The following is a 25413-nucleotide window of genomic DNA, read 5'->3' as shown; positions in this document are numbered from 1 at the left end:
CCTGGTGGGAGCAGCGGTGAGGTGCCGGCCCGGAGGGAGGGAGGCTGGGCCGTGGGCTCTGGAGCCTGGGCTTGTGGGGGGGAGTGGGCAGGAGGGCGGGGCCCATGGTCTTGGGTGCTGTCTGCCTGTGGGTCCCATCCTCTGGGGCTGAAGCTCCATCAGATGTTTCCCAAGTTCGTTCCTGTCTCGGGCCTGAGCCCACTTCACGGAGCACTTGGGTCAGACAAGGGTGCGAGAGACGGGCCGGCAGCCAGAGCAGCTGTGTCTGTACTGGGGCCGCCCCAGGGACCCGCCTGCCCAGGGTGCCAGCCTGGGGACGGTGCCACTCCGGGTCAGCTCCTCTCCACACTTGGGGTGCCCTGTTGTGTTTTCAAGCACAGCCCCGGCCCCCAGGGCCAGCACAACGGGGGCGGGGGCGTCCCCGAGCTCTCCAGCCATACACCCTTTTCCATGCCCCCTTCATGGGACAGTGCCCTCCCAGGCCGGAGGCGCTTACACCTGCCCAGCGGGTGCAGGAGCAGGGCTGGACACAGGACACCAAAGGGCCCCAGAGCCACACCTTGGCTTCTGGGGCTGGACAGGGTGCTGGGAGCCGCTGCCCGGAGACGTCTCCCCTGCCCAGGAAGATCCGAACGGGAGAAGGAGCAGAACGGACCTCCGCCCCCAGCAGAAGCCAGGCCCAGAGTTACAGGCCACGGGGCACTGCCCTCTGGGGTGAGGGATGTCTAGGCAAGGGCTCAGCAAAGGGGGGGGGGGCAGCCTCTCACATACAGGCGAGTGACGGGGGCACTCGGGGTGTCCCCAGGCTTGCGGGAGTTGGGGCTGGCGCCATCGGCCCTGGGGGGCAGGCGCCTGGGATGGCTCCCACCCCTGTGCCAGCCCCGCTGAGCTCGACAACCAGGGCCACTGACCACCTTCCATCCCCCAACCGCAGGACGGGGGCCTGAGAGACAGGGGGACACCCGGGAGCCGTGGGGGAGGCAGGGCGGCTCCCTGATCCCACAGGCCCGCAGCCAGCCCTGCTCCCGCAGCCAGCCCCAGGGGAACCCGGTTCCCTGAGACCCCAGAGCCTCAGAGTTGCAGGAGTTCTTTGGCAGCCTGGAAACTGCCGGGCCGCAGCGTGAGCCTCTGCAGGCGGAAGCTGTGGGCTGTGCCCTGCCCACTGGGAGGGGCGGCACCTGCCGCAGGGGGCGAACTCACTCCGGACTCTCTCCTGCTTGTCTCTGGGGCTGAGCTGCGGCCAGGAGGGCGAGGCATCCTGCTAGCCCTTGCCCGGCCGTCACTCCCCGCGTCCAGATGCTGGCTGGGCGAGCCCTCGCCCTCCTCTCCCTGACCTGGAGCGCTTACCAGAGCCTGGCCGTCCCCAGGGTCGCGGAATGTGGCCTCTCCTGTTCCCAGGTGAGCCCTGCCCCCCAGGCTCTCCTCTTGCCCTGGTTCCCCTCGGTGGGCACTAGCCGGCCCCACCCCAGCACAGGCCAGGGAAGCCGGCCCGGGGCGGTCGGTGGCGGGGGCCTGGGATCCCCACGGGGTGGTGGCCTGACCCCGCAGCGCCGCTCTGGGAAACGTTTGCCGGGAGCCTGAGGGGCAGGGGCGCTGATGCACCTGTGACCTGTCCCTCTCCGAGGAGCCACGTGGTGGGGGGGCAGCCCGAGAGCCCCTCCTGCGTTCACAGACCCCGATTTATCATCCAGGGCGGCGTCCGGGCTTGTGTGGACGCTCCGCTAAGGAAATGCCGTGGACACCAAGCTAATCCTGGGTGGGAAGGAGCCGCGGGGCCAGGACGCGGCTCAGAAGTGGTGGTGTCCCAGAACTTTCACTGTCCCTGGGAGACGTCCCGTCTGGCAGCACCTGCCCGCAGAGTGTGCCCGCGTCCCGGGAGGTCCCCCAGTGCGAGACTGGCGGGCCGGGCCGCTGGGACCGGGGCTGGGGTGCACCCGTTATGTGCACCCCTCCAAGTGTGGGCACAGGAGGGACCTGGGGAGACGCACATAAAGCAAGAGTAGGTGGTGGTGACTGCTGAACAGAGGGCAGCCTGGCGTGCGGGCTCGTAGGCCTCTCGGGGGCAGTGGCCGGGCCCCCCGGGGGACACTTGGGGACACCCGGTTCCCAGTCAGGAGGAAAGGCAGCTCCGCGAGGCCTGCGAGTGCGTCCAGCAGAGGTTCCAGGGAGCTCACGGATAGACAGAGCGGGCTTGGGTGGCCGGGGGTCAGGCTGGGCTCAGATCCGAGGTGCAGGGACCCATGGAGGTGGGGGAGGTCCGTCTGGCTCCTGGTGGGAGCCGGTGGGTGCAGAGGAAACAGCTGGGCCCAGGTGGGAGGGGGTGGTGGCCTGGACCCTCCCCACGGAGATGGAGAACGGGACGGGGCCACTTTGGGGTGTACTTTGGAGGTGGAGCTGGCAGGGCAGGGGACCCTTGACCTTGAGGGAAGGAGAAATCCAAGATGGACCTTAAAGTGTGACTGTAGCCCCTGGGCCGGTGGAGGAGATGTTTCCTGTGATGCGGTCAGGGGGGCAAGGGTTCAGGGAGGAAACTCGTTTTTGAAATATGGGATTTGAGAAGCCCGTCAGACATGAGAACTGGCGTTGGTGCAGCTGGGTGTGGGATGGGACGGCCCCATGTTGAGATGGGCCCGGATGTGGGGAGGGCTGCGAGGAGGAGGAGGGATCCCGGGCAGAAGGAGGAGGGCCAGGCCAGGGGAGGGAGGCAGGGAGGGAGGGTCCCCCCACCCCGCCGCTGCCCCCCACGGGGAGGGCCAGGCCTGGGCCCCACTTTGGACTTGGCCATGGAGCTCCAGCCACTGTGGCACCCGTGGGATTACGGAAGGAGGGGCGGAGGAGAAGGGGACGACGGAGAGCCCGCGAGGCCCGGGGGGCTGCTGGCAGCTGAGGGAGGGGGTCGGAAAGGGAGAGTCACAGCTCGGGAGGAGGGGTCTGAACGGGAGGGGCTCAAGAGACCCAGGGCGGCGGGTGAGGCTGCCTCCGTGGGGCGAAGCCAGAGGACCGCTGGCACGGCTGGCGCCCCCCGCACCTGCATGGAGACCGCTGCACCCCATCCTCCCCCAGGAGGGCTGTTCCGGGCCTTGGCAGGTCCTCAGTCGGGGCAGAGGGTGGGGCGGACAGGAGCAGAGGACCGCAGGGTGCCTCAGGTCAGAGTGGGGTGGCCGGGGCCCCTCCTGCAGCATGCGGGTCCCCGCCCTCCGCACCCAGTGGAGCCGCAGGGTCAGGGCCCAGACCCCACCCTCGGGTCCCTCCCCACAGACCCCCCCACGCCTGCCCCCCTGGGAAGCCCCAAGAAGCCCGACGGAAAACCCCAGAGGCAGGGAGGGGGAGGGAGGCCACCACTTCTCCCTCCCGGCCGCGCCCCACAAAGGGCCCCAGGGTACCAGGCCAGCCTCTGCCGGGTCCCCACCCCCAGCTCCCAAGATGCCAGGGTCCCTGGGCACCGGAGTCCACAGGTACTCTCTGACCTCGACCTTCGCCCCCGCTGGTCCCCAATGCGGGAGAGGGGTTGCGGGCACTGAAGGGCCAGCTACCAGACCGTGCCCACCCCCGCTCCACTGGAAACCCAGGGGCCACAGCTGCGTGGTCCTCAGGCACAGGGGCAGCAGGAGGTCCCCAGTGGGCGGGCAGTGACCCAGGGCCAGGACGCAGCTGCCCTCCAGCCCCTACCAGCTTGGGAGGGGGACGGGCTCGGGCCACAGGACGGAGGATGCCAGCGGGTGGCTCCAAGCATCTGGGGCTGTGTCAGGGAGTGAGGGTGGGCCAGGGCCCAAGCCGCTGCCCCCCTTGTCCACTCAGGGCTGCGGCCCAGGCCCAGCTGCTGCCCTGCCTTGCTGGGTCTGCCCCGCTCTCTCCACTGGCTCCTGGGCCCGCTGCACCGGGCTGCCCTGCCCTCTGCCCACCTGCCCAGTCACCTTCTGGGTGCGGCACCCAGGTGGGTGCAGCCCCTTAGTCCAGCAGAGCCCTCCTGCCACCCTGGGCCAGCCCCGGAGTCAGGCTCCTCACCCCTGAGGGCCGTGGGCAGGGCCGCAGGGTCCCCTCTGTGGGGTTTGTGCGGCTGGAGGCCTAAGGGGGCGAGTCGGCGTCTCGGGGAGATGTCGTGGTCAGAAGACAGGGTGGACGCGGGGTGACAGTTAAAAGGCTGGAGCGGAAAAGGCACCTGGGTGGAAACAGGCGAATCCCGGAGTCTGGGGCTCGCCCAAGAGTGACACCCACTTACCCGAGATATTAACATCGGGCGTCACTGGGTAAACCTCAGTGCTACCTTTGCAACTTTTCTATACATCTAAAATTATTCCAAAATGAAAAGGCTATTTAGAAAGGGGGGTGGAGCTGGAGCTGGACCCACCATAGTGCCTGCCCTGCAAACCCAAGGCACAGGAGCAGACCCCCTTCGCCCCTCCACCTCCCCACTTGTACCGGCAGGGTCTCTACCTCCAGCCCCCAGCTGTCGGAGCTCCCTGGGAGCCCCCAGAGGGCCCCACTGCGGCGGAGCTCGGGCCCAGGGCAGCGACCCTCCTGACTTGTATTCCGCCGCTTCGGGTGCCCGTTCCCGGGCTCCCAGAACCCTGCTTGCCGACCCCATCCTCCCAAGCTTAGCGTGGAGCCCCTCGGCCCACCCACCAAAGTGGGGTCCACGGGCACGGCCTCGGCGTCTTCCCCACCGACCCTGCCTGAGCCTGGTCCCTGGTCCCTGGTCCCGACCCCGCGGGAAGCTGTCAGTCCAGCGGGAGAGGCAGTGTGCATGGGCTGATCCCTGCCCTTCCCCGAGGTCCCCAGGCCAGACCCAGCGAGGCCACCCCCGGCGGAGTCACAGCTCCCACTCTCCTGACCCCTCGGTTATCTTCCCACACACTTTTCAACAGCTGACATTAAATGTCATTTTCTGACGTCGTGCGGCTCCCCCGGCTCAGAGTGTCGGCTCCTCCAAGGCCGGGATCTTTGCCCATTTTCTTTTCTACCTGAAGCCCAGCACGCACCCAGCACGGGCACAAGGGGGCTGGGGGAGCTTCGGATGCCAGCATGGGAAGTCGGTGCGGTCACGGGGTGGGGGGCCTGAAGGTCCACGGGGTCCAGGTCACACTGGGGCGGGGGACAAGAGGTGGCCAGGCTGACCTCTCACCCCCTCTCATTGTTCTGTCCCCAGGGCTTCACCTGCAAGAGCCGCATAAACCGTGAGTACATCTCAGGCCGCGGGGGACTCGCTGCCCTGCTGGTCCTCGGTCACCCTGCCCTCCCGGGAGTCAGGTCCGCCTGGCAGCCAGTCTCCCTCCTGTGCAGGAAGAGCTGCCGCCGCTGCCACCGCCCCTCACCTAGCAGAGCGCCGCCCGCCTTCCCTGCCCACCGCCTGGTGCAGGAGGGCAAGGGCCCCGTCAAGCCCAGTTGTGGGCTTGCTGGATGTGGGAATCGTGCGTTCCTGTTTTAATGGAGTTTATTGCTTTGCAATAAATTTCTCTTATCACACTTTTTCATTTTTTCCCATTGTAAAACGATATCCCATTTTAAAAATAGCTTTACTGTCTTTGCAGACATTTTATATTTCATTAAAAGGGACATAAGAGATGCAAAATATGTACGGAGGAAAGTTCAAATAAATCTAGCTCCAAAGCCCCCATATAGAAATAAATATTGTTTACATTAGGAAAACATTATTCTAGACATTTTTGTAGGCAAATATACTGTTCGTGGGATAAACAGATAACAAATATTTTATAAAGGTGAAATTACCTTATGCCATGTAAACTAAGTATTTTATTTAATTTGACTTGACTTTAATAGGAAAAACTAAAGAAATGGTTACACTTTAAATGTTTCTTCACCTCAAGAGGTGTTATTTCCTCGAGGACCCCTGCAAGGTTAAGGAGTGAGATTATGACACAGGCTGCTGACCCCCGAGCCGGGGACACGCCCCCACCCCAGGCAATACCCCCTGTTTTCCCCTCCTTTCTTCCATGTCTTTCCTCTCCTCCATCCTTATTTTAATTTTTCCTACACTCCGTCTGTGACATGCTTTCCGTCCTGGTCACACTTCGGCAGCTCCCTACAGACCCCCGGTTACTCAGGCTCCCTTCTCACTCTCTTTTGACCGCAGATCCATGGTGTTTCCCCCACGGAGCTGTGTGAGAGGGCTGGGTGTCAGGACGGCCCCGGGCCTGGCTGGGGAGACGGGGAACTCGGCAGGCGGGTCCTGGGGGCCGGGGAGAGGTGTGGGGAGGGGCCCTCGGCTTCTGGGGAGCCCTGGGGCCTCCACAGTCTCGTCCCTCCCCCTCCTTCCCCCGCATGCCAGTCGGAGCGGTGACAATACAGGACAATACAGGACACCCACCCGGCCTCCTTCTCTCCGGACTCGGGGAAGAGGGGGCTTGTCAAGAATTCCGAGGCTGAGTCATCCCACCAGCAGGGCTTCTGGGGAGCGGGGTCGCCAGGCAAGGATACACCACGGCATCTGGGGTGGTGCTCTGGCCTGTGCCCGTGTGCTTTGCCTGCTGCGGGGGCCGTTCTCTGGCTTTGTGCCATCTGTGTGTTCTGGCAGTTATGGGGGAGGGATTTCGTGAGGCCACAGCTTCCCCAACCCCACTCCCGTCTCAGTCCGTGTGTCTCTGACGACGCTGAGACCCGTGTGGTCTCCTGCTGTGCCTGACCCGCCCTGGACCAGCATGCCCTGGGCCACCGTGTGGAGGTAGGTGGTCACCCCGCGTCACAGAGAGTCCTTCCACTTTCTCAGTCTCAACCTCATGGCGTGAGTCACAGGTTTCAGTTTTGATGCAACCATGTTTACAAGCCACCCCCTTCATGGATTTTGTGGATTTGGGGGGATCTTTTAAGAAAGCCTTCCCAATCCTGAGGTCAGGGAGATTTTCTCCCTGTATTTCCTATATTTCTATATTAAAATTTTGTTTTTCAGATTTAGGTCTTTGATTCATCTAGAATGTATCTCTGTGTATTGTGTGAGGTAGGAACCCAACTGTGATCTTTTGCTACCTGGAAATCCGGCTGTGGCCGCGCCACGTACTGGACGCCCCCCACCCCGTCAGATTTCCACGCTGTGTGCACGGTTCCCTGACCCACCCCTATCCCTGAGCAGGGTCACACTGTCTGAGTCCATATGGAGCTCAGCTAGATACTGATTTCTGGTAGGGCAAGCCCCTCTGGTTCCTTTCTTTCCTAAATTGTCCTGGGAGATGATGGTGTGGTTGTAGCTTCCCTGAATCCTCAGACCCAAGAGCAAGGAGGATGTAAAACACAAGTGGGGTCCATGCTCCCAGACCCCAGAGATGAGCACCAGAGCCCCAGGCAGGAGAATCAGCGGGGTCTGTGCAGCAGGGGGTGGAGGGGTGTCTGAACCCCACAGACGGTGAGAATCGCTGGGAAGCACACGACCCCGTGAGGGGCCGCCCACCACTGCGGCAGGTGGGTGCAGGACCCCTTGGGAGACGGCCCTGCACGGAGAAGCTCGGAGTGGCATCAAGCACAACAGAGGCAAGAAAAGAGCAGCTTCAGGTAGACGAAGGCAAGCAGGAAAGAGCTAAGAAACTGAACAGCGATCCACCCTATTTTTAAACAGTACCCAAAAGTGACAGCAGAGGGAGCTCTCTGCAGTCAGGAAAGCAGAACCAAGTCTGCTAAGAGCTCTGGGAAACTGAATCCGCGTAAATGTGGGCAACGGGAGACTGTCAAGGGCAAGTTCCAGACAAGTTATGATAATGAAAAAGAAAATAAGGAATAGAATAATGTGCCGACAGGCAAAGGAAGTGCACCAGAAGAGCATCCTGAAAACCCACAAGTGTAACATTTCATTTCAAAATGGCTTAGAATATTCAAGAAAATGATACAAGACGTTAAAGAGCGATATGAACAAAATTAGAAATGTTCGGAAATGAGGTGACTAGAAATAAAGGAGAAAATCATTGTATAAATGAAGACTGCGTTGGAAGTAGTGAATAGACCCAATATTAAATGCCTTGAGAGAAATAGCAGGTGAAAAGGAGATTTTTTTAAAAATCAAAAAGCAATGTCCTACTGTATAGCACAGGGAACTATTCAACATTCTGTGATAAATCATAACGGAAAAGAATATTTTTAAAAAAGAATGTATCTATACGTATAACTGAATCACTTTGCTATTCAGAAGAAATTAACACAACATTGTAAATCAACTATATTTCAACTTAAAAAAAGAATACAAGTAAAATTTGAAAGGAAAAAAATCAAAAAGAAATGTAAAAAGAGATAAAATGATGTGTGAATAATGGTAAATGTTACAGATAGGCAAAGAATGTCCAGAAGGCAGATGATATGAGACCCTAAAGAAAACCAAAGCAGCAGAACAAACACTAAAAACTACAGTTCAAGGAGAACAAACATTTTTTTTCTTGACAGTAGATATTGAAAAGGCAAACCATGAACCCGAGAATATCAGTCCTGGATACCACATCAAAACTTATTCTAGTAAAATGGCTGGATTTTAAAGAAAAAGAGAAAAATCTTTGGGCCTCTCGGCAAAAAGAGCTTTACAATTTATAATGGAAAGAAAAGTATATCAGACTTTTCAAAGAGCGACATTTTAACGCTAGAAGAAAATGGACAGCAAAACTATAATGCAGCTATGGTGCATAGAGACACAATACTGTATTATAATCACCAAACTTGCTAAGAGGCTAGATTTTAATTATTCCACAAAAGAAGAAACGATAATTATGTAACTTGATGGGGTGCCTTTGCTACAATGACAATTATTACAACATATAAATGCATCAAATCAATATGTTGTACTCCTTCGATTTACACAATGTTATACGTCAAATATGTTTCCATAAAAGAAAACTGACCTTCAGGTATAAAGGTACAACAGGCAGGGACTCACGGACTATTGTCCCATGTCCCCTCCTGGGGACTCTCGGGGGAACAAGCCTCAGGCAGCCAGACTACAGGAGGGTCAGATCAGAAACGGGTGAGAATTTAATACAGGGCTATTTGCAAAACTGAGACTGCCTGTGGAAAAGGAGACAGTGTAGTATTCACAGCTGTACACTGATGGTGGAGACAGGGAACAGCTGTAAAAATGGGGAGAGACTGAGAAAAGTCTATGCAAAGGCACGTTTCTGCTGTTTCCAGTCACCCCGATGGTTCGTGCTGTGACCCAGACTTGTGTATGGCGTGTGCAGTACAGCAAATGACAGTTAGGACATATTTTCATTCTATCCTCTCCTGTGTTCTTGAGAATCAAGCACGGAAGAAAGGAGATGCAGATGTCATGTAGAAAAGGTGCTGTAAAACCTTTACTCTGAATTGGTAACCTAAGTATGACCTCATGAGGTATTGCTTTAAATACGTTGCAGCTCTGCCCACAGAAAAATCCTAGAAACAATGACCAACTCATAGTCCTGAGCCTCCCTAGTGCTGTGGCCTTGAAATACCATTTTTCACCAAAATAAACCAGGCAGGGCTTCGGAGAGAAGCGACTGATTTCCAGTCTGGGGCAGAAAATGTACAAAAAGAGCCTGGGACATCTTGTCATTCCAGATGGAAGAAACTCTCAAAGACGGTGGTGACAAGTCTGCAGTACACGGAGGCCAGAAGGAGCTCCCACTAGCCAAGAGGATATCGTTTGAGCTTCGAAAAAGAATAAGCACTGCAATGAATTGCAGCCCATACTTAAACCCATGCATTCTTAGCGATATTGTTTAAAGAAAAAAAAAAAAAAAGAATTGTTCGTCTCTGTGGATGACAGGGAACCAACTCATCTTGAAGATTGGGTAAATAAAGGGAAGGAATCAAGCCTTGATCGTGCCTTCTTCTACAAATGCTCCCTTGGAACAATTACTCCAGCTAATAAATGGAAGCAAAACAATAGAATTATCATATCACCATTTTGCATCTCCCAGTGAATTGAACGTCCGTGACAGCTGGCATTAAACATGGCCAAGGTCCAGACAGGACACGAAGGCATTCAACACCAGGTCTAGTCCCGCCAGAGGCTCGACACTGAACTCTTTAAATCTTCAACCAGAATTTTTGATTGTAAGTTTCCTGAAAATTTCAGCAGGCATTTTCCGGTGTGTGTATTTTTCAACACCACCAAGCAATTAACTCAGCTCTGACACCATCTACCTGGAGAGAGCCTCAGTCCCCACAGGTGAAGGGCTCAGTCCCACAAGACACCCCCACTTCGGGTGCCAGTCAAAACTCCAGGTGTCACCAGTACTTCTGAGTGACTGGCTATAAATTGGAGACTCCCGCCACCTGCTCCTCAGGTTCAGTTAATTTGCTTGAGCGGCTCACAGAACCCAGAGAAACATTTTACCTACTAGATTACCAGTTTATTATCAAAGGATATAAGTCAGGAAGAGCCAGATGGAGGAGACGCCCAGGACGAGGCATGGGGAAGGATGAGGAGTGTCCATGCGCTCTGACTTGTCATTTCCCCGTGTTCATCAACCCAGGAGCTCTCCGAACCCGTCCGTTTGGGTTTTTATGCAGGTTTCATTACATAGGCACGATTGATTAAATCATTGGCCATTGGTGATTGAACTCAACCTCCAGCCCCTCTCCCCTCCCCAGAGGTCTGGGGGGTGGGACTGAAAGTTCCAACCCTCTAATCCCATGGTTGGTTCCCCTGGCAACCAGCCCCCATCCTTAGGTGCTTCTAAAAATCACCTCATTAACAAACTAGGTGTGGTTGAAACAAGTTTGTTATAGATAACAAAAGACACCTTTATCACTCATCATTTAGGAAATTCCAAGAGCTTTAGGAGCTCTGTACCAGAAATGGGGACCAAGACCAAATATATTTTTCTTAATATAAATCACAATATCACACGTTTTGCTTGGAATTACATTGAATTTATTGACCAATTTGAGTCAGAAATGACATCTTATCAGAGGTGAGTCTTCCAACCATGAACATGGTATGCTTTCCATCTTTGAGGAAGTTAGGTCTTCCTCAAAGTATTTATTTATGCCCTTCAGAGGTTGAAGGATCCATGAATGGTTTTCTTATTTTATTACATTTTCTAGTTGGTGTTTGTTGGTGGAAAGCAATGCTAGTTTTGTATATTAATCTTGTATCCACACATTTGTTATACTTTCTTTGTTATTTCTAGTAGATTTCCCACTGAGTATCTTAAGTTTTTGTATATAGATAATCACATACTCTGCAAATAATAACAGTTTATAACCTACGTTTGTTTTTGTCCTTGTGGAAGTGGCTCAAATCTCCAGGACAATGTTGAATGGGGAACCATTGTCTTAGTCCTGATATTAAATAGCAATGATTCCCAAAAACATACCATTAAGTATTAGGTTTATTGGGCGTTTGGAGGAGATGCCCTCCATCTAGACAAGGAAGTGTCTTTCTTTTCCTAGTTTGATAAACATTCTTTCGTCATGAGTAGGTGTTGTATTTTATGAAAATTTTCTGTGTCTATAAAGATACTCATACAATTTTCCTCCTTTAATCTTTTTAATGAGGTGATAGATTGTCTGATGTTGACCACACCTGCAGTCCTAAAACAACTCCTATCTGGTCATGTTTAATATATTATTAAATCAATTTGCTAAAATTTTATTTAGGATTTTGCAGCTATATTTGTAAGTGGGGTCAGCTTATACTTTTACTTTTGTGTAAGCCTTAGAAAATTTAACCATCATCTCAGATATTGCCTCTGCCCCATCCTCTCCTTTCCTTCTGGAAACTTGATGGACACACCTCAGGCATTTCACGTCTTCCTATTTCTCAGTCTCCCTTCTGCGTTTTCCATCGTTTGTCTCTTTGCTGACTTCTGTATCATTCACTGTGATCGTTCTCCCACTAATTCTCTCTTCAGTGATGTCCAACCTGCTCTCCAAACCATGTATTACATTTTTAATGTCTGTTTCTGTGGGTTTTGTTTCTAGAAATTCTATTTGTTTCTTTCAAATGTGCTAGGTCCCTCTTCATAGTTTTTTTCCCCTGCACATATTTTCAAGCTTGTCCTTTTAGCAGGTTGGTCTGCAGTCTGTGTCCGACCTGTTGTAGCACTCCGTGGACCCATCCATGGCACGTCTCTGCTGGTTCTTTCTCTTGGTGCTTTGTTTCCCCAGCAAGTTTGTTTATCTCTGAATATGTCTGCTCCAGGGAATTCCCCGGCGGTCCAGTGGTTAGGGCTTCGTGCTTTCACTGACGAGAGCCCGGGTTCGATCCCTGGTTGGGGAACTAAAATCTCACAAGCCACGGGGTGTGGCCAAAAAAAAAAAAAATGTCTGCTCCATGCCCCTGAGAAATGATGCCTTCCCCACAGCCTAGGATGTAGGCGCCTTCCCCCAGACCAGGTTCCCCTTTGTTTCTGAGTGGCACCCAGGAGTGACATGTGACTATCAGGACCATTTCTAACTAAGTCATAGATTGAAGTTTCTTGGATCTTCCTGGGGGTGCAGACCAGGGCTGGGACCCAGCACCCAGGCCCACGGAGTCTGTGGGTTCTTCAGGAAGCTCCACTGCCCCCGCCCTCCCACCATGCCCCAGGATTCGGGGAGGGGGCAGGTTTCTCCTGATTCCCCTCACCGTGACGGGGCAGCCCTGGGATCCCCTGGTCCCGGCCGCACACTTGGAGCCTTCAGAGTCCAGGCTGGGAGACGCCCAGGAACGCGGCTTCCTGTGCTCTGCGTCCCTCCGCCCTTCCTCAGGTTTTATAGTGATGATCCTGATTCTTTATCAGCTTTCACAGGTTTTTAAGAAGTTTTTTTACATGTATGTTTTTTTCTCCAGCATTGTTAGTTGTTTTCAGTAGAATTGGTCCAAACAGCGCAGGCTACCGTAGGGTGGGAAATGGAACTCCCAAATTGTTTTTAAACAGACAGGAGTCCTTTCTCCTGCTGCCCTCCCAACACGAATTTAAATTCACCACCGTGTTCTACCCATTCCTGTGTTCACTGTTCCTTTCGTAACCCACTTCTTCTTTTTGAGTTCATATTTCTCCTTTTTAAAATACAGTTGTCAGGTCTTCTTTTAGGAAGGCTCTGTGATAGTTCTAAATCTTTAAATAAGACCAGATATATTTACTTCTCCATAAGTATTTATGATGAGTTTTGGGTTCACAATTCTTTCCACACAGTAACAATGAATTATTTTCCCCATTTTGAACCACAAATAATTTAGTGTTTCTGCCTCACTTTTTTTTTTTTTTTTTTTTTGGGCCACGCTGCACGGCTTGCAGGATCTTAGTTCCCCAGGGATTGAACCCCAGCCCCTGCAGTGGAAGCGCGGAGCCCTAACCACTGGACCGCCAGGGAAGTCCCCTGCCTCACTTTCTTCTATACACTCTCTCCTATTTTGTGAGCTTAATTTGGGACAAGAGCCCGTTCTTATTTTTATTCATTTATTTACAACAAGCGACTTCTCCTTTGCATCCGTTACACTTAACTATGTATTTCATCATTTACCATGGTCACCATGCTCTTCTATGGCTCTACCTTTTTTTTTTTTCTGGCTTTAATCCTTTCCTTGCTTGGCTGGAATAGGTCTTTGTTTTTTTCCAGAAAAGGTCAAAAGTTTCAGACTTCTCATTTTCTGCATAGAGGAGGAAGTTTTCACACACATGAAGGACAGCTTAGATGGAGAGAGAATTCTAAAGCACAATCGCTTCTCTTGAGAAGGCTGCACACCAGGTTCTAAGGGTGACCTTCAGAGCAAGGAAGCATCAGGCTTGGGGACGCAGTCCTCCTCAGCCCCCACGTACGTGACTAACCCACCGGGCTTGACCACGAACCCCTGTGGCCAGACAGGGACTCAGCTGCCTCCTGCAGGTGGCCTCTCCTCCGATTCCAGCCACTGCCCTGGGGTGTTGTCCCCCTCTGAGTCATCCATCTGACCCCACACCTTAGGTACATCAGCTCCAAGATGACAGTGGGCGAAGGATGCAGTTGGGGGCCAGGCCGGGGGCAGGCCATAATTTAGATCTCCCACCAACAGGGAAGATTTTATCACCAATGCTGTTTAGAACTGCCAGCACATGTTGATAAAAAAAGGCAGACCCACTACTCGCTGGTTTTATTATTTTTTAAATCTCCATCAGTCTGGGGGGAGGATGGTGGAAGCCTGCGGCCCCCTCCCCCAGTCTACCCCTCCTGCGTTGAAGACAGGCAGGCACCCATTTTATATTGTGTTGTTGGTTTCCTTATAATTGAATTTGGAAAGCTCTTTATAGATTCTGAACACAAGTTCCTTAGCAGGTGCATGATTTGCAAATATTTCCCCCCAATCTCTGACTTGTCTTTTCACTCCTTACCAGGGTCTTTCAAAGAGCAGAAGTTTTAAAGTTTGATGAAATCCAATTTATTCATTTTTTTCTCTTATGGGTCACGGTTTCAGTGTTGTATCTAAGAATTTTTTGCCTTACCTAAGGTCACAGAGATTTTTATTGAATAAAAATGTGTTTTCTTTTAATAGTTTTAGGTTTTACATTGAGGTTGACAGTCCATTTTAGGTGAACTTTGTATGTGGTGAAAGGTGTGGACTGAAGCACATTGTTTTGCCTGGGGACACCCAGTTGATCCAGCACCATTTGCTGAAAAGACTACCCTTTTCCCGCTGAGTTCCCAGCATGTTTGCTGAGAATCAGTCATGCATATGTGGGCAGGGATACGATGCTAGGCTGGTGGGGTTTGTTTCTCAGTCCTGGAAGGTCTTTGTCCCCATCATCTTCTCACTTGCATTGCTCCCAAAAAGAATTCTGCACCTTCCTTACCTTGGTTCCTCTGTACATCACATGTCTTTTTTCCTCCGGTGGCTTTTACAGTTTTCTCTTTACCACAGGCTTTGAGCAAACTGATCCTGGTGTGCCTTGTAATTTCTTCATATTTCTTATCATTCATCAGGCTTCTTGGATCTGTGAGTTTATAGTTCTCACCAAGTTTGAAAATTTTCTATCATTTTTTCAAGTTTTTTTCATTTCCCCATTCCCTCTGGGACCCTAACTACACATACATTAGGTCACTTGAAGTTGTCCTACAGCTCCCCAATGCTCTGTTCTATTATTTCCTCACCATTGTCACCACCACCTTCACCATCACCATCACCACCACCATCATTCTCATTATCATCACCATCATCATCACTGTTACCATCATCATTATCACCTCATCATCACCATCATCATCATCACCACCACCACCATCATCACCATCATCACCATCATCATCACCATCACCATCATCATCACCACCACCACCATCATCACCATCATCACCATCACCATCACCACCACCACCATCATCACCATCACCACCATCATCACCACCATCACCACCATCACCATCATCACCATCATCACCATCACCATCATCATCACCATCATCACCATCATCACCACCATCATCACCATCACCATCACCATCATCATCACCACCACCATCATCATCATCATCATCATCATCACCACCATCACCACCATCATCACCATCATCACCATCATTATTATCATTATCATCATCACCATCATCATCAACACACCTTCACCATCACCACAATCCCTCTCCACCTACTTTTGGATGTTTTCTGTTGCTATGTCCAGTTCTCCAGTGGTTTTTTTCCAATGGCTAATCTGTTATTAAACCGGCTGTTGTATTTTTCATCTCAGACACTGTAGTCTTCATCCCTAGAAGTTGGATTTGGGGTTTTTTTTTTTAATATCTTTCATGTCTACAATTAACTTCTTGAACATGTGGAATACAGTTATAATAACTGTTTTAATGTTCTTGTCTACTAATTCTAATATCTCTGTCAGTTTTATTTGATTTTTCTCCTCATTCTGGGTTATGTTTTCCTGATTCTTTGCATGGCTTGTAATTTTCTATTATATGGTAGACATGGTGATTTTTACCTGTTGTGTGCCGGATATATACTTTTATCCTTACAAATATTCTTGAGCCTTTTCTGGAATACAGTTAAGTTGCTTAGAAACAGGTTAACCTTTTGGGGGTCTTTCTTTCAAGACTTGTTAGGCAAGGCCAGAGCAGTGCTCCGTCTAAGGCTAGTTATTCTCCTGCAGAAGCAAGACTCTTGCATACAGGGTACCCGGGGCCCCGTGAATCACGAAGCCCCCAGTCTCGCTGGGAATGGGGATGGTCCTGGCCCCGGGTGCGGACGGGACGCTGTCCCCGCAAACCCCCTGGGCTTCTTCTCTGCCTGCAGCTCCTCACATCCATGAGCTCATCCGGGCTCTGCCGAACACTCATTCCCCTGCTCCCTCTGCACCACCCCTCCTCCTGTGCTCATCCTGCAAGCTCTGGCCACTTCCGTCTGCCCCATTTCTCCACTTTGGGAGGGTGCCAGGGGTCCCAAATATCCCCTCCCTCTGCCACCGCCTGGACGCGCTCTCAGGACAGCAGGGCACTCGTTGGGCTCCCCGGTTTGTCCCCATCCCTCAGGCATCGCTGTCCTGTGCTTCCTCACGTCCAGTGTCTTGAGACTGTATTTCGTCTGGTTTCCAGGCTGCTTCAGGCTTGAGGGAAAATCTGATCCCTGTGACTCCATCTTGGCCACAGCGGGATCCACAGCGCTGGGTTTCTTTCCCAGGAACATTTCAGGCCTCATAGTTCCTGCTGCCTCTTTGAGTTGTTTCTGATACGGTCCAGTCGGGGCTCTGCTGAGCGACGGGCCAGCACGTCCGACTGTGTCTCAGCCGCGGTGCCTCTGTGCCTCCTTCTCCAAGGTCTCGGTGGTCAGCCGCCGTGGATCCCTCATTCCTGCTCCACTTTCTCTGCAGCGAGGAAGCCTTTGGTGCGCCCTCGGCCTCTGCTTCCCCCCCATCACGTGCATTCAACAGTTCCACCTGGTCCCACCCGTGTCCCCTCTCCTCCTGGCGTTTTTGTCCTTTACTTCCCCTTGACTGTCAGCCCAAGGAGCTGGTCTTCCTGATATGCTCCCCGCGTTTGCCTGGGGCCCGGGCCCCCTGGAGGCACCCCTGAGCACACACCTCCCCTTCCTGGGCGCACTGTCCCGCCCGGGGTTACTCCCCAGTCTGACACGTCACCAGGCGTGAACGCCACGGTCCTGAGTGCAGCAGAGAACCGGGGCTGCCAAGTCCATGGGGCGCGGCCCCCCTGGGGTGTGGTGGCTCCCGTGGAACCAACCCCCCTCCCCGCCTGCAAATCTGGCGGAGCCAAGGCCGAAAATACTGCTCAGCCCCAGCGCCTGAACGTGAGAGCCCAGCTCCCTGCACAGCACTTGGTCCGGCCGCAGTTTCCGGTGCCCTGACCGAGGTCGTCGGGGCCAGGCCCAGCTGGGCCAGTGCAGCCGCCTGCCTGCGGTCAGGGCCTTAGGCGGCAGTGCCCTTGAGGTCAGGCCCCACGTGCCCCCAGCAGACCTTTGCTGTCGCCCATCTTTGTTGTCCGTGGGGCCTGCCAGCTTGCCGAGGGGGGCTCCTCTGCCCCCTTGCTGGTCAGGCGGGGGCCCACTCCTGGCGCCCAGCGGCCATCTCTGAGCGTGGCTCAGGGTGGCCCACCACTCACCGGGGGCCTGGTTCCCTGACTGCCCTGGGGCAAGTAGGGAGGACCCTCCCCCCGACTGTGCAGCCCCAGAGCCCCCCTCCCCCACCCCCACCCAACCACCCAAAGAGCCTTATCCAGGCCCTGGGAACCGTGGTACTCACCCTCCTTCTCCCCTCCCCAGGAAACATTTTTAACAGCTTCTGCCGGGAGCCCCCCACGTCCATGTCCGGGTCCGTCCTGGAGGCCCTGACCCTCTCCACCGCCATGAAGTGTGCCCCCCCCGACGGCTGCTCCCTGCTCCTGCGCGTCAATGCCTCTCTCACACTGCGCGGTGACTGTGACGGCGGTGACACCCCGGAAGTGGGGTGGTGGGCTCAGGGCTCCTTTAATCCCCATGACAACCTGGGGGTGGGGTGGGCCAGGGAGACCCTGCTAAGTGCCCTTCACAGAGGAGGGGAGGGAAGGGGTCTGACAGCCCTGCCGGCCCCTCCCTCCACCCAGAGGGCCTGCGGGGCCTGGAGGCCTGCTCCATGAGCCTGGACACCCAGGAGACACAGTGCCAGAGCGTGCGGGTCCCCAGGGCCTCCCGCCGGCTGCAGGTGGGGCAGCAGGTGAGACCAGGGTCTGACCCGGACTTGCGGGTCCAGCCCCAAGCCGGTGCCGGGCAGCTGCACCTGTCCCCTGGCCTGCTCCCGGCTGCCCTCCCCTCTTGGCCACCTGATCCAAAGCCCGTCCTGGGGCTCTGCCACCCAAGGCCCAAGGAATGGGGGCCCCTCCTCCTCTGCCCCAGACCCTGGGTTCCAACTGTGCGGGGTGGAACTGGCCTGGCCAGGGGTGGGCGGACAGAGGCCCCAGCTCCACCAGCTCACACCCGTCCCTACGCAGCTCCAGGTGCACTTTGACTGCTTTGAGGTGAGCGTGGCCCAGAGCCTCTACGTCACCCTGAGGACTGTCCCCCACTTCTGCGGGGTCCAGCTGGGCCAGCGGTACCATGTGGAAGGTGGGCCAGCATGGGCACAGCTGCCGTCCAGCTTCCAGGGGCTGATTCAGGGCGGGACTCACCCAGGGCAGGGGGCAGGGCCCCACGCTGGTCAGCTCCCAGCACGTGCATTTGGCTTAATTCAGCGTCTCCGTCTCCGTTTCCCTGGAGAGGAAGGCCTCCTGGAAACCACACGGGCAGAGGCCCAGGTCGGGGGCAGCCCCTGGTGCAGAGCGGGCTGGGCCCAACGCTGCCTCTGTCATTCGCAGACTGCGCAGACGAGGACGTGGCGAGGAACGTGCCCGACTGCTTTGGTGAGGCCCCCTCCCCAGGTGGGACCTGGGCCCCATCGCTCCTGGGAAGACTCTCAGGTGGTGGCAGGCACCCACGGGCCTCCCACTGGGATCTTCTGCCCTCCCCACTCGGGAAATCATGATGGGTCCTCAGGTGGGCGACTCCCAAAATGCCTGGGTCTGGCAGGGGTCACCACTTGGAGGCTGTCAGCACAGGTGAAGTCCTGTGCCTGGTGACCTCTGGCCCCAGCGTGACCTCACCTGCTGCCCTCCTACAGCTGGGAAGCTCTCCTACTGGGTGGACCGCAGCCGCAAGGTCGTTCTGGTACAGGTGCCAGAGTCAGGGGGCCCCGACTACTACGTGCGGCTCTGCCTCAAGTGGTTCACCTGCGAGGACGTGGGCGCCCCGGTGCGAGTGAGCCCCAGCCCCGGCCCCGCCCCCTGGCCCCAACCCCGCCCATGCTGGCCCAGGCCCCGCCCATGCCCCGCCCACACCTCTGGTCCTCCCTTGCCGCCCGCCCACGGTGCCTTCACTCCCCTGCAGGTGACAGCGAACAGGGTCTCCCAGAGGGTCTCTCTGCCCTACAAGCAAGAGTTGTCGTGCCTGTGCCTTGAGGTCAGTAAGGATGTGGCCTTGACAGCCCAGCTGGGAGTGGACAAAAGGATGGGCAGACCCTGCGCTGACCCCAGTCCTTCCCGCAGGGCTGGCCTGCGACGCCTGACGCCGTGCGGATCCAGACCTGCCCCTTCAAAGATGGCAAGTGCCCTATGGTGCCAGGGGAAAGGAGGGGGAAGCGAGGAGAGAAGGGTGGGAGATGGGCGGGTCAGAGGTGCCCAGCAGGGTAGGGGCTGGCCTGTCCAGCTGGGATGGCTGACTCGAGGGGGGGTGAGACGGGGGGCAGGCCCAGCCTCAGCCCTTGAGCCTGCTTCGGACAGCAGGCAGCCAAAAGTGTGTTCCAGGCAAGCCGTCCAAGGTGGCAGAGCCTGTGCGTGGACGTGAGCGTGCACGAGAGCGCGTGTCAGCCGGTGCACAAGCACGCACGTGTCACAGCCAGGCCACCTGGAAGAGCCAAGGCTGCCGGGAGGGGCTCCCGGAGGGGTGCGGGGTGCTCTTGGCTCTGCTCAGCGACACAGCACACACACACAGACTCGGGCCAGGGCCCAGAGACCCTGAGAGAAGGCACCTGAGTCCTGGACCCAGCCCGATGGTTACTCTAGCAGGTGCTCAGTCCCGTGGCCCATTGGCAGCTGGGGTAGCGCCAGCTGACGCCAGCCCTGGGGGAGGGTCCCTGCAGACACGGAGACCCTGTGGGACGCCGTCCGCTACCACCCGGGGAGCCGGGCGCTGAGTTGGGAGCCTGCCTGTCCCATGAGTGGCCGTGTGAGTCTGTGCTGGCGCCCAGGGCCAGGGCCCCAGTGCCTGGAGCTGGAGCACTCCGGCCGGCCCGCACACAGCAGGGTGAGTGCCCCCCAGCAGGGATGGGGCGGGGGTGGGCGGCCAGGGCCCTGACGTGAGCGCCCCTCAGGTGCAGTACCCTCTTGTGGACACCCAGCCCCAGCTCTGCCTGAAGGTGAGTGGGCCGGTCCGCAGCCCGCCTCGTGCACTACCAGGGCTTGGGGAGGGGGCCGAGGAGCCAGGGGAGGGGCCCCGGGCATTGGGGCAAGGGGCCCGCAGCCACATGTCCCCCTGTGCCTTGCCCAGCCCTGGGGCCCAGCTACTCAGTGGCCCCTCTGAACCCCTCCTGGTCCGACGGGGGCGGGGCGGGGGTAGTGTAACCGGTCCCAGAGGGCCACGAAGGAGGCCCGCCTGTCCCGGGCCCCCCGTCCCTGCACACACGGCCACACCCCATCCCTCGGCCTCCCTGCAGTTCTCCACGAGCCTGGGCTTCCCGGTGAGGTGCCCTTTTGAGCAGCCGCGCTTCCCAGGTGAGCCCTCCGCGGGGCGGGAGGGAGGCCGGCTGGGGCCTTCGCAGGGTGGCCGCAGCAAAGAAGGCCCTTTTCTTTGCTTGTGTAAATGCCTCTTGGTCCGGGGGGCAAGACGACAGGGTGCTGGTCACTTGTGGGGTGGCGTGCTGGGCCTCACCCCTGCCCCCCGCAGCCTGGAAGATGACCGTCCAGCTGGCACCCGCTCCGGGCCACCTCCGGGTGGCCTTCTTCTCGCCCAGCCCTGCCCGCTTCCAGGTGTGCCTGTGTCACCGAGGGAAGACGTGGCCCCCCGCGTGCCGCCGAGTGCTCCAGGCCACCCCCACCCCTGCGGTGAGCTGGGTGTGGTGGGCACCGTCTTGGGGACCTGGGGGGGCGGTGCTGACCCCTTCACTTCCCCGCAGTCCCCAAGCCAGTCCTGGCGGGGAGGGTGCTGAGAGGGCTGGCTCGAGGGCTCCGCAGGGACGCAGAGGAGCCTGGTCTGCACCCCCGCTGCCCGTGACCTACCCCGCTCCCGCCCAGGGCGACCCCGCAGAGGACCCTGCAGTGGCCTTTGTGGACATTCCCGGGGACCAGGCCTGTGCACCCGGCACCTGCATCCAGGTGGGTGGTGCTGTCCTGCCACCTCCTCCACTCCCAGACCTCAGGGGGGCCCTGGCCTGCCCCGGGGGCCCCTCCAGCCACGCAGTCCCTCCAGCCGGTGCCTCTGGGGAATGCGGGCGGGTGCAGGGAGCTGCTGCAGGCTGTGCTGACCCGCTCTCGCTGCCCCCGACCCCCGGCCTGCAGGGCAGGAGGACCGACGTCCAGTTCTCCGCCCCCCAGCAGCTGTGCGACCTCCAGTGCGGTGAGCGCCGGGGCCAGGCCTCAGCCAGAGGGGGCGGGGAGGACAGGCCCTCGGGGGCTGCAAGAGGCCCAGGGCTGGACCCCAGACTGGCCCCTGGCAGCCCCGTCTCCCATGTCGGAGTGGGCGCACTGGGGCTTGGCGGGGGACAGAGGGGCCACCCGCCTCGGAGTCAGGCCAGGCCAGCCCGGCCCCGCCCTGACTTGGGCAGTCAAGGCCCCCCCCAGGGCCTCCAAGCGCCCAGCCGGGTCCCGCGGTGTCAGGTGTGCTGCGCCCTCCTCCCTGAGTGCGCCGACCCCAATCAGGGCTCTGGTTCCCACTGTGCAGGAGCTCGATGTCCCCAGCCCACCCTTCGCCCAGCCAGCCACCGAGGTCCAGACTCCTGGGCCCTCAGGCCCGGCAGGAGACAGAGCTAAGCCTAACCCCGCAGGGCCTGGGTGTGGCCCAGCAGGGTGGCTCCTGCCGGAGGCGGGGGTGGGGGGGTGGGGGGGGAAGGTGGGGGGGGAAGGCGGGAGGGGTGACACCAGCGCAGGGTGAGTGAGGGGCGGGCACAGCCACCTGCAAGCACAGAGCCTCTCCTGGTAGCTGTGGAGGGCGGACCCCCTGGTCGCGGGGGGAGCATTCCGGCGCCCAGGGCTCTCGCAGCCCTTTCCACAGATGGGCAGCTGGGCAGGTCTTGAACGGCCTCTGAACTCAGCTGAGTCACAGCCATTCCAGGGCAGCCCCAGTCATGCCCGCCTTGCCCTGGGACCTGCGGAGGCTCCTCACACCTGTACCCCCCGACTGCCCCCCACTCCCTGCCCCAGCAGAGCTTCTCAGCCAAGTCTGGGTCCCATTCCCCAGCAAAGGTCACCTCCAGCAGAGCACAGGTCAAAGGGGCGACGGTCACCCCTAGGGGCCTCGTGTCTGGACTGGGGCTCTAATACCTGCCAGCCAGGTGGCCCGGTGGCTGGCCTGGGGCCACGGCTGGAGCCCCAGTGTTGTGCTGGGCGAGTCCCAGAGCCCCAGGGAGCAGTGAGAGTGACTGGGCCCAGCTCAAGTGGTGGGCACCTGGGGGGCACACTGCCCTCCTGGGGGGCACACTGCCCTTGGGGTCTGGGCGGACTCCCCCGGAGACGGGACACTTGCCTGCTGCACGGGCACGGGCTCGGCTGGACTGGGCAGTGCGCCCTGAGCGACTGGGGTCTCGGATCCCTCTCCTTCCTTCCACCGCACAGTCAGGGCTGGGCTGGGCTGGGGGCGGGTGTGCCCCCAGACAAGGGTGGCACTGGGCCACCTGAGCCAGCCCCCACTCCTGTCTCCCCAGCTGCCACCCAGGGGACAGCAGCCTGAGACCAGGTGTCTCACCAAGAAGAAGCAAGTGCCAGGGCCTGATTGCTGGGATGTGGTGAGGGGGCAGCTCACGCCTGGGCACGCCAAGCCTCTGACTGTGAAGGCTAGGCCTCAGAGCAGGCGGTGGGGCGGGTCTCACCTGGCCCCAAACCGTGGCACACATGTGCCTCAGCTCTCCAGAGGCCTGCGGCTGCCAGGGGCCCTTGGGCCATGCCGGGGCTTCCGGTTGAAGGACCTTCAGCCCCTCTGAACCCCCTGAGTGGGGGCCAAGAGAACGGCTGGGTGGGATGCGCCCTTCCCCGGATGGCCCAGCCCCTCACCTGCCCCGTCGCAGCGTGGTCCCGGCTCCCTCTGGACAGCCGGGGGCCACGGCCTGCATCCCTGGTCCTGAGGACGAGGTTCTCTGGAGTGCAGAGTGTGCCCACACCCCTTCTGTAGTTGGCCAGGTCCGGGGGCCAGGACACACCCACAATGGCTGAGCTCCACATACCGGGTGGCCCCCTGCTGCCCAGGCTGGGCCTTCACTGGCCCCCCAGGCTCCCTCACACAGCTCCCCCTCGACCCTTCAAAGACTCCGCTAAGAGCTCGAGGGCGCCCACGGCCCGAACACCACCCTGCACCAGCGCCCCGCAGAGCTCAGACCACCTTCCACTCCCCAGGCCCCCTGCGAGGCCAGTCCAGGGAGGGCTGGCCGCTTCCATCGGCCTTAGGGGCCACGTGCCAGGACGAGCCATTCTCAGACGGTCACACTCCCTGAGGGCCACTATGTGCCATCTGTGCTCAAGGACCACAGGGGGACCCTTGGCCCTGCAGCGTCACTTCCGTGTCCCAGGCCAGGGGTCACCCAGCAGTTGGCCGGCTGGGTCTGCCCTCCCAGGACCTTCCTGCCGGCTCACAAGGACCACCGGGCCACGCCTTCCGAGCTGTGTCTGGAGTCACCTCCACGAGACCACGGTGCATCCAGGCCCCGCCCTGGATGTCAGCTGCGCTGCGTCTGCAAATGCGTCCCTACCCCCAGGCCCTGGCTGGGCTGTCCCTCCTCCAGCCGGACACAGGCCACCGGGCCTTCTCCTCATCCCTCCCTCAACGGGGCCTGCTGCCCCCAGCCGACTGGGGGGGCGGGCAAAGCCAGCATGGCCCCTCGCTCAGTAAACACTTGTCCACCTGGCTCGCCTCTTTCCTTGAGGACAGAGGTGGGGTCTGCAGGGCAAGGTGGCCCTTAGGGTGGGGGTGGGAGGGCCACGGGCCTGGGTAAACCTCCTAAAACGGGATGGAGGTCATGACTGCAGCTGGGACGAGGGTGGAGCCACGGACACGGGTGGACCCTGCCACCCTCCACCACGTACAGCCCCGCCTGTATCGGAGGACATCCCCAGGCTAGGAACGCCAACAGCCCCACGGCCGCCCCCGTGAGTGCGGGGAGAGTGGCGCCCACGGGTGGGTCAGGGCCGCCCCGCGCCCACTCAGCCCGCAGGCCCGCCCCCTGATGATTGGCAGGGGCTGCACCACCCCTCGAACCCCAGGCTCCCACTCCCCTACCCCAGCCAGGCCCGGTCCCCCGCCCACGGGCTGGGGCTTTGGGCTCATGCGAGTACTCCTGGCGGTCCTCTGGAGACCCCTGTCTGCCCCAGGTGTCTCCTCCCCATCAAGGCACACGGGAAGGTGGGGGACCAAGGTCCCAGCTCTGGCTGAGGCCCCCTCTCCCCGTGCCACAAATTCCTGCTTCCCATGCCTGGACCATCCAGGGGTCCCCTGGTCCATGCACAGGGACCCCGGCCAGGACCCAGGGCCACCCCAGGAATCCTTGCCCGCCTGGAGGTGGGATGGCAGACTTGCTGGCGGGGCTTGCGGGGAACTGACCAGATGCAGGTTCCCCCAAGACTTCTCAGCAGCCCTGGCCACCCCAGATGGCGGAAACAGAGGCCCACACAGAGGCAACGGCCGTGCTCCTCTCCAGGACTAAGGATGTGCAGGACTACAGGGGATGGGGAGGGGAGGGACACGCTCTGGTCCCAGCTGCCCCGCTGTCCAGTGTGTGCTGCCACCAAGTGGTGGTGGCACTCAGCACCCGGTTCTGAGCTGGACCTTACATCCCGCCTCCACATCAGGATCTGGAACCACACCCAGAGCCCCATGGCCCAGCAGGCCCACTGCCTTGGCCATGGACCAAGCAAGACTGGCCCCCCCCACCCCCGCCAAGCAGGAAACCCCATCCCCACCCCTGCCCAGGAGAAACGTGCTGATGCACTCAGGCCCCGGATGAGGGATGACTAGGGTCACCCCTGCCAGGGCTCACAGCTTAACTGGGATGAGCCTTTGGACATCTGTGTAGCTCATTCATTCCTTAGCAGGTTCTGAGCACCCACTGGGTGCCACTCTGCCCCAGCACTAATAACAAACGGCACTGGCCCCGGAGCTGGGGACAATGCCTGGGTCTGCACTGAACTGCGGGGCTTCTCCGGTCAGGATTTTCAGCCCTAAACCCCAGGCAAACAGGGCCATCGGTCACCCTACCTGGAGCTGACCTTTGCATGGGGAAGACAGACCACAAGCAGCTGAACATGTAGCTTATAATGGGG

General features: G+C 58.1%; 1 protein-coding gene across 4 annotated transcripts; it reads left to right on the top strand.

Annotated features, from left to right (window-relative positions):
- The first annotated feature begins 1226 nt into the window (after positions 1–1226).
- On the top strand, positions 1227–23999 carry IL17REL (interleukin 17 receptor E like). 4 transcript variants are annotated; one of them, XM_059934907.1, is made up of 16 exons: positions 1227–1398; positions 5147–5174; positions 17648–17797; positions 17968–18077; positions 18352–18466; positions 18715–18759; positions 19017–19153; positions 19283–19354; positions 19441–19495; positions 20034–20197; positions 20265–20309; positions 20607–20664; positions 20837–21003; positions 21184–21264; positions 21448–21505; positions 23667–23999. In XM_059934907.1, exons 1-16 carry the CDS (start codon positions 1297–1299, stop codon positions 23984–23986), a joined length of 1707 nt encoding a protein of 568 aa, XP_059790890.1. In that variant the 5' UTR covers positions 1227–1296; the 3' UTR covers positions 23987–23999. The 4 variants fall into 4 exon arrangements, with proteins under 4 accessions (XP_059790890.1, XP_059790887.1, XP_059790886.1 ...); XM_059934904.1 differs by lacking the exons at positions 1227–1398; positions 5147–5174 and having other exon boundaries at positions 17654–17797; positions 20837–20994; XM_059934903.1 differs by lacking the exons at positions 1227–1398; positions 5147–5174 and having other exon boundaries at positions 17654–17797; positions 20607–20994; positions 21453–21505; positions 22809–23760.
- Positions 24000–25413: the final 1414 nt, after the last annotated feature.

Source organism: Balaenoptera ricei, chromosome 10 (genome assembly GCF_028023285.1).
Source record: "Balaenoptera ricei isolate mBalRic1 chromosome 10, mBalRic1.hap2, whole genome shotgun sequence".
Lineage (NCBI taxonomy): Eukaryota > Metazoa > Chordata > Mammalia > Artiodactyla > Balaenopteridae > Balaenoptera > Balaenoptera ricei.
Note: the sequence above shows the minus strand (reverse complement) of the source record. Positions and strands in the feature narration are given on the sequence as shown.